Genomic DNA, 11,022 nt, shown 5'->3' with positions numbered 1-11,022 from the left:
TATATGGTAGTCATTTTTAAACTCTTAAAAATCGTTCATTCAAACAGCTTAAGTTATATATGTACTAAATTTTGGTATATAGCTACTACTTGGGGGCTACATTATGGAATAATGTAAAATGTATAACAGAGTGAATTCAAGTTAACCTCGAGCGTATTATCACTCTAAAGTACATAATTATTATTCATTATAGAATAATTTTTCTTCTTCTTATTTAGCACTACAGTCCAGTGTGAACCTTGGCGTCCCCATAGAATAATTGAACCTGTATATTGAAAAAATTCGAAAACATATCTGTTAACACAAACTGATAAGAAGAGGATGGTAAGAAGATGAAGATGTCAGTTCAATCGAACGATGTATTTGATAACTTTTAGATGATGAAAACATTTCAAGATCACTTAAATAGCAAAGACTCCACGGAATCAGGTATATCATTAAAAGTAACGTTCCATGAACTAGAGTAAGACTAAGACGGCGTAAAGATATAAAATCATATTTTGAGATAATGGACATTTAAAACTGGAGTAGCATTAAAGACAGTGAATAAAAGACCCGTATAAAGACAAATTGCAATACTGGTCACAACCCCCGGTGAACTGTAGATGTCAAGTAATGGTGATGAGAAATTAAAACTTGAAATAATTAGCCACAAATATTGTATATGTACAGTCCTACTGTACAGTGGGGGTGTGTTTTAAATATTAACTCTTCAATTGATACTTAGAATTAGTTCACTATCGGTTGCAAACTACACTTTTTTTGCTAACGTAGTGCAATGGGCCATTATTGAAACTCAAACAAGCATTGGTGTATAAGACCGGCACTTCAACATAACCTAACACAATGTAAAAGTCGAAATTTGCATTAATATCGAAAGGATATATTGAGCCAAAGGCTTACGTTTGATTTTGTAAAAAATTAAATATCTTTTACAAAGGCTTATTTAGAGTTTATTAGCTATTAACGTATTATTAAGTGATGTGAAATAGTCTATTATATTGGTTGCATTGATTTCTAGAAAACAAAAGTATTAAGGCGCATTCAGTCGATACGGTCCGTAAGAACGAAATTGAAAATTTAAAACAATTCTTCCTAGGCTTTACCAATGCTGCTGCTTCAGTCACAATAAGAAGTCATTAGTTCTACACAAACCTACGATTTTGGACTTAATTGATTTTAGTTGACTTCAACATTAACCCTACACGGAAGAAGATTATAAGAACTTGAACGGACACATCGTTGAAGGTAGAGACGGTGTGTGAGACAATCAACAAAATCCAAATGATCTAAATTTATATTTTTGATTATTGATATATTATTAACATATATTATGAATTTAAAAATAATTAAAATTTTTGACTAAACAACACAACCACAGGGGCTTAAAATAAACATTTAGAATTGTAAACATTTCAGCGTGGGTTCCATTTTAACACAACTGAAATGAATGCTTATCTAGAAATAGACTTCTTTTTTCACTAATATTGGCAGTATCGTACTTGTCTGAAGAGTAGTTTTTAAGAACAATTTTTGTGTGGAATTATATTATGGAAGCACTTAAATGAATCTATCTTTCAAAGACAAATTGCTACAAATGCCATTCACTTAAGCGACGTATCTTTCAGTCGGTACGTATCGTAAGAACGTGAGCGAACTTACACCAAAGCGAAATAAACAACCAACCAAACCTGTGTATTTGATAGGAACGAAATAAACAAAAGCGGCGAACTTGAGCGAACTTAAGAATTTTGATCAGTTGTTCGCGAAATATTGTTTATGGTGGGTGTTTTGCAATATTGTTGTTATTACAACTTTTGTGTTATTAACAAAAGTAAAAAAACTAATAAAAAATTAATTTTAAACATTTTACTATCCTTTTCTTTTTTTTATAGATAATTTAAGTTACTCATAGTGAAAAAATGGATGAGGAAAAATTTATATCTCTGGTTGAAAACAATCCAATATTGTATGACAAAAATCATAATGATTTTAAAGACAACGAAAAAAAGAATATGATTTGGAAGCAAATAGCTGATGAACTGGAAGTTAATGGTCAGTATCATGCGACATAAAAAAATAATTGAAACAATTTTATATATATTTGATTTTTAATACAGAGAATGCAGTAAAGAAGCGGTGGAAAAGTCTAAGAGAACGCTTCGGTAAAGAATCACGAGAGCGTGCGTCTGGGAGTAGTACATCGATAGAATGGCATCTCTACGAACAGTTGATGTTTTTGAGGAAACATATACTCCGACGCGGGTAAGTAAAGAATATTTAGTTAATGTTTCTTTAAAATGAAAAATGTTTTAAGATAAAAATATTTTGATGGGTCTAGGCTTACTTTAATTGTAAATAATATAATAATAATATAATAATTTTTATTTCATTTTATATCATTTAACTATAGTCCTTTTTTCTGTATATAATTCTTTCAATAAATGCTTTTCTTTACATCATGCAACAAAGTCCAGGCAGTTTAATGCTTTCGAATGCGACACCAACATTACCACCAATGGTATTTCAACTTTCTACATTGGTGCCTAAATCCGAAGCAATATCACCTACCGAAGCAATATTATCCGCCGAAGCAACAACACCCCCCGAAGCAATATCACCGGACGAAGTAATATCAGCTGACGAAGCAATATCACCCACCGAAACAATATCATCCGACGACGTGTCCCCAACTCCAAAATTCTCTTTTCCCCGACAACCAACCAAAAAAAAAAGAAAGATTGGTGCGCATGATGAAATTGACAGTGCCATTTTGAAAGCAACAGCAAGTTTCGACAGTTTTGTTAAGAGCAGGTCACAAGAACGACAATACAATGAAACAATTCGAGGCTTTGGTCAAATGGCAATGTCAATTTTATCAAAATTTAACGATAAAAAGCAAGTCAGAGTCATAAAGCAATGCACTGACATACTCATGGATGCGCAAATGGAAGAATAATAGAAATTATAATTTAAAATTAATACAAAACATAATTAGAGTAAGACTAGACTTATTATTTATTTCGTAAGTGGTTTTTTAATATTATAATATATAGTTAGTATTAGTACTTAAATTGATTACATTATAACATATTTTTACTTAGAGATTAATTGCTTTGTAAGGTTTTCTTTAATATTACTTAAAATAAAAAAATTAAATTAATTGTATTTGCTTTCAACTAATATGATCTTGAAAAGAAATTGCACCTTCTTTAACAAAATAATTAGCCAGGTATGTTCTCAAATTATATGCAGTGTCTGGCCCACGACGTACAAAAGACGTTACGGAGGGCAATGGTCCTCCAGCAGGTATTAATTCGTTATACCATTCTCCTCTAACTACAGAATTATCTTCCATTTCAATGTCTGTAAAATTTTGGGGACAATACCATCGCTGTGTATCATTCAGCATAACGAAATTGTGAAGCACCAAGCATGCTAATACAATTTTTTCTACATTTTCTGGATTAAATTCCATTGACGTTCTCATCACTCTCCAACGTGCTGTTAAAATGCCAAAAGCATTTTCAATCACCCGACGCGTCCGAGATAATCTGTAATTAAACACTTTTTGTGTTCTATTTGTGTCATCACCATCACCTGGAAATGGTTTCATTAGATTATTCTTTAGTGGAAAAGCGCAATCGGCGATGAAGTAATGAGGGAATGGTTGCGAAGTTAATGGTAAAGGAATACTGCGCGGCAACGTTAGTTTATCTTCTGCCAAATTTTTACCAAAACTTGTTACTCGAAATATTCCTACAATTTAACAATCATTATTATATTTGTTTAGATATTTTTAAGGAAGCGAAATGTAACTACCTCTATCGCTCTGACTTTCACTCTCATATGCTCCCACGCTTGCCGTTGTGAAACAGTACATAGCATCGCAAGCTGCTAATAATACGATGCTATTAAATTGAGAATCTGATCTCTGAGGACTTTTAATAGCAACATGCTTGCCGTCAATTGCACCAACACAATTTGGCATGTTCCATATTTGCCAAAAATCTGTTGCAATATGGCGATATTGCTCGTCTGTAGGTTTTCTTAAATACCTTGGTGATAATGTTTGCCAAATCACATCACACATTTCCAACACGATATTTCTAACTGTGGTTTTTCCCAATTTATAGCTCAATGCTAAACTCTGTATAGGGTCGCCATGTGCCAAATGCCTTTAAAAAATGTTTGGTGTTATTTTTACAAAAATTACTAATAAAACAGTACTTGACACTTACGAAAGAGTAAGTGATAAACGTTCATCAGCGTTTATCTGCTGTCCAGGTTTTGTCACAGAAGGAGCTATTTGCTTTAATAATAAAGCATATATTTGTTTAGACATCCTCGTATGACGAAAAAATTGTGCATCATCTTTTGCTTTCATGGGTAAAAACGTTTTCCGATAATATCCATTTATTGCGTGATCCACATTGATGGAACGAACTCGCCGCTTTCTACGGAGCATTCGTTTTCGTATCCTATACATATGCAATATGTTCAAAAACATCTTGCCAATTTGCACAGTAATTTGGTCTCTATCATTCATGTTTCACAATATTTTTCTAAAAATATTTTTAATTATTTCACTAAATATGATTGTTTTTAATTTTCATTACAATAGCTTCACTATTATTTCACGTACACCACTTATTCAGATGTAAACAAAATCAGCTGTTTACATACCGCGCATTGCATTTTAGAGTAGAGCGAGATTTTCGTTTCGTTTCTTTCTCTACTTAAGTTCGCTCAAGTTCTTACGTTACGTACCAACTATTAACAAAGACAGCTAGAACCATTGCTGTTTAGAATGGTTTTTGTTAGCATTTATAATTAATTAATTTCTTAATATTATTGTAAGACCGTCTGCGAGTTCAAGTAAATTGAGGTAAAGTAAATTGAAATTTGAAATAGGGATTTTTTGCACTGCACTTATATAAATATGTATTTATTTATTTATTGCAGTTATTATTTTTGGTTAAAAGTTTTTAAATTTATTTATTTATTTATTAAACATCTTATAAAATTTTCACAATAGTAACACCTAATTTACCCTACACAAATTCTGGTAAATACCAACATTTGCTCCCATACCGATATAATATACTATTTTCCTCAATTTACCATCAAATTAGTCGCACTCGCACTCAGCCTAAATAGTAGATGCGAAATATGCGAATAAGATGTTTTGTTTCTGTAAAAAAAAAGAGTTGTGTTAGTTCATCACGATATCTAAGGGATTCATTTGGGCCATTATATTGTCAAATATTATTTAAAATAGAGTAATTACTTTAAAAATTTTATATATACTATATAATTTATTGTTTTATTGTTTTTGTTTCATAAACATACAATAATATTTGCGTTGAAACTGAAATTCTAAAATACTTTTAAAATCGGAAGTATATAGTCTTTTTTGGTGTTCCTTGTGCCCCAAGTCTTAAGTATTTTTTATTATAATTTTCTAAGGAAGGATTTAAAGTAAGGAATCATATTTATATTGACAATGTTTATAAAAATCAATTTGTAAATATTTTATTTAAAATTTATAAAATGTGAGTAAGGTTATTTTGAAAAATCTTCATCCATTTCGTATTTAAATTATTAATGATAATAGGTAATATATAATAGGATTATCATAATTATATATTACAATTATTTGGTTGAAAAACAAATGGGTTTACTTGAGCAATTTAATTCTACAAATGACTTACTTAAATTTAACAATTAAAAATATTTTATTATTAACAAAATAATAATCTTATTAATTATTACTTAAAATTGTTTTTTTTTTCAGTGAATTAAATCAAATATTGCCACAAATAGTAATCGATTTCTGATAAACAGGCAATAATTGCAGATTAGATTATGCCTCGAATATTGCAAAATGATAAGAATTTTGCTTACATTGTTTCATAACAAAAGAAAAATAGTTTAACAAATTATTTTGATGAAAATAGAAATTAAAAGTGAATAAAATTAAAAATATAAGTTTAGTTTAAAAATAAAGAAATATATAGCCTTTTAGTCATAAATTGTTGAAAGCCTATAATGTGAATCATCTTTTAGTGTTATATATGAATGTTTATGGTACTTATCTACAGTTAAACTACTAATATCTGCAATATATTTGTGAACATTAACGTTGTTTAACTAACGCTGTAAATAAGAGTTTTAGTAAAGTTCTGTCATATATTAACTAGCTATTGCGAAAAAAAAAATGAATAATATTAGCTCTGTTTCACAAGCCACTCGTAGTAACTTTGAGTACACATAAGTGCGTTCTACTAGCAAATTTTCGAGTAAATGAGAGCATCTGAGAGAGTATAACGTCCCTGTCGAAATTTGAAAATGCTGCACAGACTTTACTCGTACATTTTATTTCATGTAAAATTTGCGCTGATGTGTGAATCAGTTGTTTTGGTTTGAATTTAAATTTTAGTATTGTTTATTTGCGCACCACTGGTGTTCTCACCAGATTTTACACAAAGCTGTTCCATGAAAATCTGTGTAAAGAGCGCAAATTGACACTTTATTTGTGTTACGCTCTTAGTTTGCACTTTACTTGAGTTTTATTAGGAATAGCTCGTGGAACAGGCCTAATTTATGGTTTATAGTTCGGTGAATTTGTATTTGTGTTACATTCAATATCTAAAAACTAATGACTTTAATTGAGAACAGCAGAAAAGTGTAGCTGTTTTTTTATAAACTTTTTAAACTATATTAGTTTATAGTATATTAAACAATAATTTGTTGATTTTGTGGAGTATACAGTTTTCAACTACAAAACTGTTAAAAAATATTATTATTGAATCCAGCTAATGATTCAGTATATCTTTTATATTCAACTTCTTTAAGATTAGCCGTTTCATTTAAATTAATATAATTGGTTAACTTTTTAAAAAAACTTTTTGAACTCCAACTGCGCGCAATTAGTTATCGATAACTGAGTGTCGGCTTGTCATCTCTGGTGGAGTATGACATCAGTTGGACCATTGTGAATTAATTTGACAACTCACTTGTGTAGTGTAAACGAAACCTGTGAAAATATTTTGATATATGATTTCATGTTTTTAATTTTAATTTATATTTTAAACATTTAAATATTAATATAAGTGCAATTTTAATATATTATTAATTTTTTATGTATATGTATTAAACTGTAATGAAAATAAATTGTAATAAATAGAAAGTGCAATGTATTGATAAGAAGTGAAAGAAGTTTTTCTAATCGCGATATAGAATTGATTGCGTGGATGGAAGAGACATAAAAAGCAATCAATCGTAAATTAGTAATCAACAGCGTAAATACAAGAAGCGATGAGTAATAAGAGTAATGGAGACGCAACGGTTAGCGGAGCTAATCGTCGTACTCAAGTAGATTGGAATCGTTTTGGACTTGGCAGTGAAGACGATGTTGAGGTAGCAAATTTTCGACAGCGAGCCAACACAAGTGGTTTTGTGGATCTTGGGAATGAGTACACGTATGCAGCAGGTGGTCATCATGCATCGGGCGCAAATGAAATATTTGCCGATGAACAAGGAGATAAACCATGGTAATTATTGTTGCTGCATCCATTAATGTACTGAATAAGATGAATTCAAATAGATTTTTTAATTCTAATTGCAGGTGGAGGTCAAATTTTTTTATATCACAACCAGTTTTATTTGGTACATGGGATGGCGTATTCACTTCCTGCCTAATAAATGTCTTTGGTGTGATTGTATTTTTACGGTCGGGTTGGATTGTTGGACAAGCAGGCATTATAAATGCCGTACTCATCATATTTTGTACAGTGGTCATTGCACTGGTATCAATTCTATCAGCAGTGGGCATTTGTGAACGATGTCGTGTTGAAAGTGGTGGAGTTTATTTTCTAATTGCGCATACGTTAGGTTCACGTTTTGGTGGATCACTTGGTCTTTTGTATTGTTTTGGCCAAGCTGTTGGTTGTGCTCTAAACGTTATGGGCTTTGGTGAGTCTATGGCGGGTTTAGTTGGTTTAGAAGACAACAAATGGGCAATACGCGGTTTCGCTGCTGCTGCCGTGCTATTGCTAGGCTGCATAAATGTTGCTGGCGTGAAGTGGGTTATTAAACTACAATTTGTTTTACTTATGATATTGCTGATATCAGCGCTAGATTTCATGGTAGGCAGTTTTGTTGGCGAAGATCCTAGTAAGTTACTTTTGTAATTTCTAGTACAATGATATATTTCTAAATATTTGCATTTATTTCGTAGAGAACGGTTTTAATGGCTGGAATACTGGAGATTTCGTTGATAATCTTTGGCCGAACTATCAGGATGGTTATTCATGGTTTCGCGTTTTTGGTGTATTCTTTCCCACAGTAACTGGTGTTTTATCTGGTATTAATATGAGTGGTGATTTACGGGCACCTTCAACCGATATACCAAATGGCACATTAGCAGCCTTCGGTACATCGTGAGTAGATGCACATTGACTTTTGAATAAATTTTGACTTAACTGTATTTTTTTTCCAACTTAGTACCTTCCTTTACTTGGTTTTTGTGCTTTTCCTTGGTTCCACGTGCTCTCGTGTTACACTGCTTACTGATTTCATGATATCCGTTAAAGTTTCTGCAGTGCAATTTTTACTCTTATCCGGAATTTATGTGTCAAGTATGTCATCGTGTTTAGGCGCTATGTATGGCACACCACGCGTTTTACAAAGTATAGCAAATGAAAGTGTAATTCCTGGCATCGATGCACTTGGCAAAGGCGTAAGTTTTAATATTAATTTGTAAATTATATACAATTTATACGAATTTTTATTTTATAGCGCGGTCCTAACAAAGTGCCACTGTATGCTATGGCGGTTGTGGCTGTCGTTACTGTAACTTTTATTATTGTTGGTGATATCAATTTCTTGGCACCTATTGTAACCATGCCATTTTTGCTGACCTATGCTTGTATTGACTACTCATATTTTGCATTGGCGCAAACATTTGATATACAAGAGCAGCGAGAAGAACGTTTTCGTATACAAGCTTCGAGTCCTTCATATGAGACTCGTCGTTATGGTTCTGTACAGGAAGGAAATGATTTGGATATTCTCTTCCCCGATCGAGTACGTCATAAGAATTTACAAAGCCCACAAAACTCACCACTACATGTGCCTTCAACAAATGGAGCTTCTAGCAATGAGACTGAACGAAATCATATCCAGCAAAATCACAATACTAATGATCCAAATGCTGTCATAATACGAGACGGTTTCAATAGCACTAATCAAGATGCTGCGCCCGAAGGTGCAAGTCCACATGAAAATGAAGATGAAGAACCCATTGCACCAATACGTCCACCGATTCATTCAAAAACCAAAAATTGGTACTCTGGTTATTGCAATCGCTGGGCATCACTTTTAGGCGTAAGTCTAATATTAGTTAAATTTTTATTGTTGTAGAAAAAGAATAGTTAGTTCATTTTTTCTGAAGATGTTATTATGTTGTTGTTATGATGTTGTTATATTTATTTTCAGGCTTTCACAAAATTATTAGTGATGCTCTTAGTGAATTGGTACTACGCGTTAACCTGCTTCTTAGTTGTCTTTATTATATGGTTTTACGTAGGCACAGCCAATCCAGCGGTGAAACCTGGTCTAACGGCAGAGTTTAACTTTTTTGCTTGGCTTAAAAGTGTTATATTCAGATGCTTCGGGTAATTGAAAAAAATTAACATCTATTAATTATTATAACTATTTTTTTCTTGTTATGTTTTAGTAAACGTATGCATGAATATGAACAAATTGTGGTAACGCCGTCTTGTCCTGGTGTTGATTTCTCACCGACACAATTAAATGATGAAAATGAAGACTTTTCACAGCGAAGGCGATATCATCAGTCTTCAGTAGTAGAAGGTCATTTAGTGGATACTATATAATTTATTTTTTTGTAAGGAATTAATATGTAATTAAAAAAAGCTCAATAACCGTTTGCAGCAATTGGACCAACCAATCAACCAAATGTATTAACAAAGCAATAATACTCTATACCACATCTGCTTTTGCTTTTTTAATTCAAATCTCTGCCTCTATAATCGCTACAATATATATTTTTAAAGTTTTTGAACACGATGTATAAACCCCAGCGCAAAAATATTAAACAATTTTTACTAGACTTGTTGTGCATTTATATATTATATTTTATATTATTTGTTATTGTAAATTTTAGCTTTTTTAATTACGTTGTCAATTTTCAAACTTTATTCATTTAACTAAAATACTTAAAGTATGTTTCCTTAAGTTGCGATACGTGCTTAAATTGATTAAGGAAGCATATGTGATAATGAGATAATAAGTAAAGGGAAAAACATTACTTAAACGTTGAGTAAAATATTGGAGAAATTTATAACACAAAATCAAAAAAATTTAATTTAAAAATTAAATTAAAAAATATAAATTAATGTTTCTGAAATTACTAATATTAAGTAATATAAATATTTTCAAAATTGTTTAATATTACTCTTCTGTTATATTAAATTGTAATTTTTTGTACACCTATTTATATAAATTTCTATATATACATAAATATATATATATATATATAAACAAATACAATATATCGTAAAAAATACAATATATCGTAAATTATACTAAGTACTACATACAGATTTGCTAAGTGCTATGAAAGAATTATCGTTGTAAGTTTTATAGCCCAATGTGTATTTATTAAAATGAATGTATAACTGAAATTTTTGAATTGTGTAAATTAAATAAAAAACTAATAAACTAATTGTAGGTAAATGTAAATGAGTATCTAATGTATGAAAATAAAGTATAACTATTTATTCATTACGAAGTTCATTATTATTATTCGTTGTTAATTAGTTGTCAGAATTTTTCACTCGTTATGATCGAAATAAATTTATTGAAATTACCTATACCCTTTTCGGGATTGCACCCATCAAATATTTTAAGTGCACAAAAGAAGGCATTCAAAAAATAAAATTGATTTCTTAATATGTTTAACAACAAACTGATTTCATGATTTATTGGTCTTTA

The 11,022-nt window shown here is 30.9% G+C and overlaps 4 protein-coding genes across 5 annotated transcripts in view; 3 read left to right on the top strand and 1 right to left on the bottom strand.

Annotated features, from left to right (window-relative positions):
- The first annotated feature begins 231 nt into the window (after positions 1-231).
- LOC119669405 (transcription factor Adf-1-like) lies at positions 232-3,020 on the top strand. The gene is made up of 5 exons (XM_038079287.1): positions 232-429; positions 1,629-1,782; positions 1,896-2,055; positions 2,121-2,265; positions 2,473-3,020. Exons 3-5 carry the CDS (start codon positions 1,923-1,925, stop codon positions 2,957-2,959), a joined length of 765 nt encoding a protein of 254 aa, XP_037935215.1. The 5' UTR covers positions 232-429; positions 1,629-1,782; positions 1,896-1,922; the 3' UTR covers positions 2,960-3,020.
- Positions 3,021-3,267: 247 nt separating this feature from the next.
- LOC119669404 (protein ANTAGONIST OF LIKE HETEROCHROMATIN PROTEIN 1-like) lies at positions 3,268-4,634 on the bottom strand (the record flags this gene model as incomplete). Its single annotated transcript, XM_038079285.1, is given in 3 exon segments — positions 3,268-3,759; positions 3,823-4,178; positions 4,242-4,634. Coding segments are annotated over 3 exon segments (1,156 nt in total), but the record flags the coding sequence as incomplete, so codon positions are not given.
- Positions 4,635-6,019: 1,385 nt separating this feature from the next.
- LOC119669403 (solute carrier family 12 member 8) lies at positions 6,020-10,396 on the top strand. Of its 2 annotated transcripts, XM_038079284.1 has the most exons (8): positions 6,020-6,090; positions 7,190-7,556; positions 7,631-8,178; positions 8,243-8,444; positions 8,509-8,743; positions 8,803-9,390; positions 9,502-9,680; positions 9,743-10,396. In XM_038079284.1, exons 2-8 carry the CDS (start codon positions 7,321-7,323, stop codon positions 9,900-9,902), a joined length of 2,148 nt encoding a protein of 715 aa, XP_037935212.1. In that variant the 5' UTR covers positions 6,020-6,090; positions 7,190-7,320; the 3' UTR covers positions 9,903-10,396. The 2 variants fall into 2 exon arrangements, with proteins under 2 accessions (XP_037935212.1, XP_037935211.1); XM_038079283.1 differs by lacking the exon at positions 6,020-6,090 and having other exon boundaries at positions 7,135-7,556.
- Positions 10,397-10,769: 373 nt separating this feature from the next.
- Positions 10,770-11,022, top strand: part of LOC119666467 (solute carrier family 12 member 8-like) — a 2,582-nt gene continuing 2,329 nt past the window's right edge. Inside the window, exon 1 of the mRNA XM_038075744.1 lies at positions 10,770-10,773. Coding sequence (XP_037931672.1) covers positions 10,770-10,773 — 4 coding nt within the window. The remainder of the gene's footprint in view (positions 10,774-11,022) is intronic.

Source organism: Teleopsis dalmanni, chromosome 1, assembly GCF_002237135.1.
Source record: "Teleopsis dalmanni isolate 2A chromosome 1, ASM223713v2, whole genome shotgun sequence".
Lineage (NCBI taxonomy): Eukaryota > Metazoa > Arthropoda > Insecta > Diptera > Diopsidae > Teleopsis > Teleopsis dalmanni.
The sequence above is the reverse complement of the archived record's forward strand: the minus strand, read 5'-3'. Positions and strand labels throughout refer to the sequence as shown.

Excerpts from the sequence above, each read along its gene's own strand:
- LOC119669405 (XM_038079287.1), top strand. The coding sequence starts at position 1,923 with ATGGATGAGGAAAAATTTATATCTCTGGTTGAAAACAATCCAATATTG. Across the intron at positions 2,056-2,120 it reads TGATGAACTGGAAGTTAATG|AGAATGCAGTAAAGAAGCGG; the intron begins GTCAGTATCATG and ends TTTTTAATACAG. Across the intron at positions 2,266-2,472 it reads AAACATATACTCCGACGCGG|TCCAGGCAGTTTAATGCTTT; the intron begins GTAAGTAAAGAA and ends CATGCAACAAAG.
- LOC119669403 (XM_038079284.1), top strand. The coding sequence starts at position 7,321 with ATGAGTAATAAGAGTAATGGAGACGCAACGGTTAGCGGAGCTAATCGT. Across the intron at positions 8,445-8,508 it reads TTAGCAGCCTTCGGTACATC|TACCTTCCTTTACTTGGTTT; the intron begins GTGAGTAGATGC and ends TTTCCAACTTAG. Across the intron at positions 9,391-9,501 it reads GCTGGGCATCACTTTTAGGC|GCTTTCACAAAATTATTAGT; the intron begins GTAAGTCTAATA and ends ATTTATTTTCAG.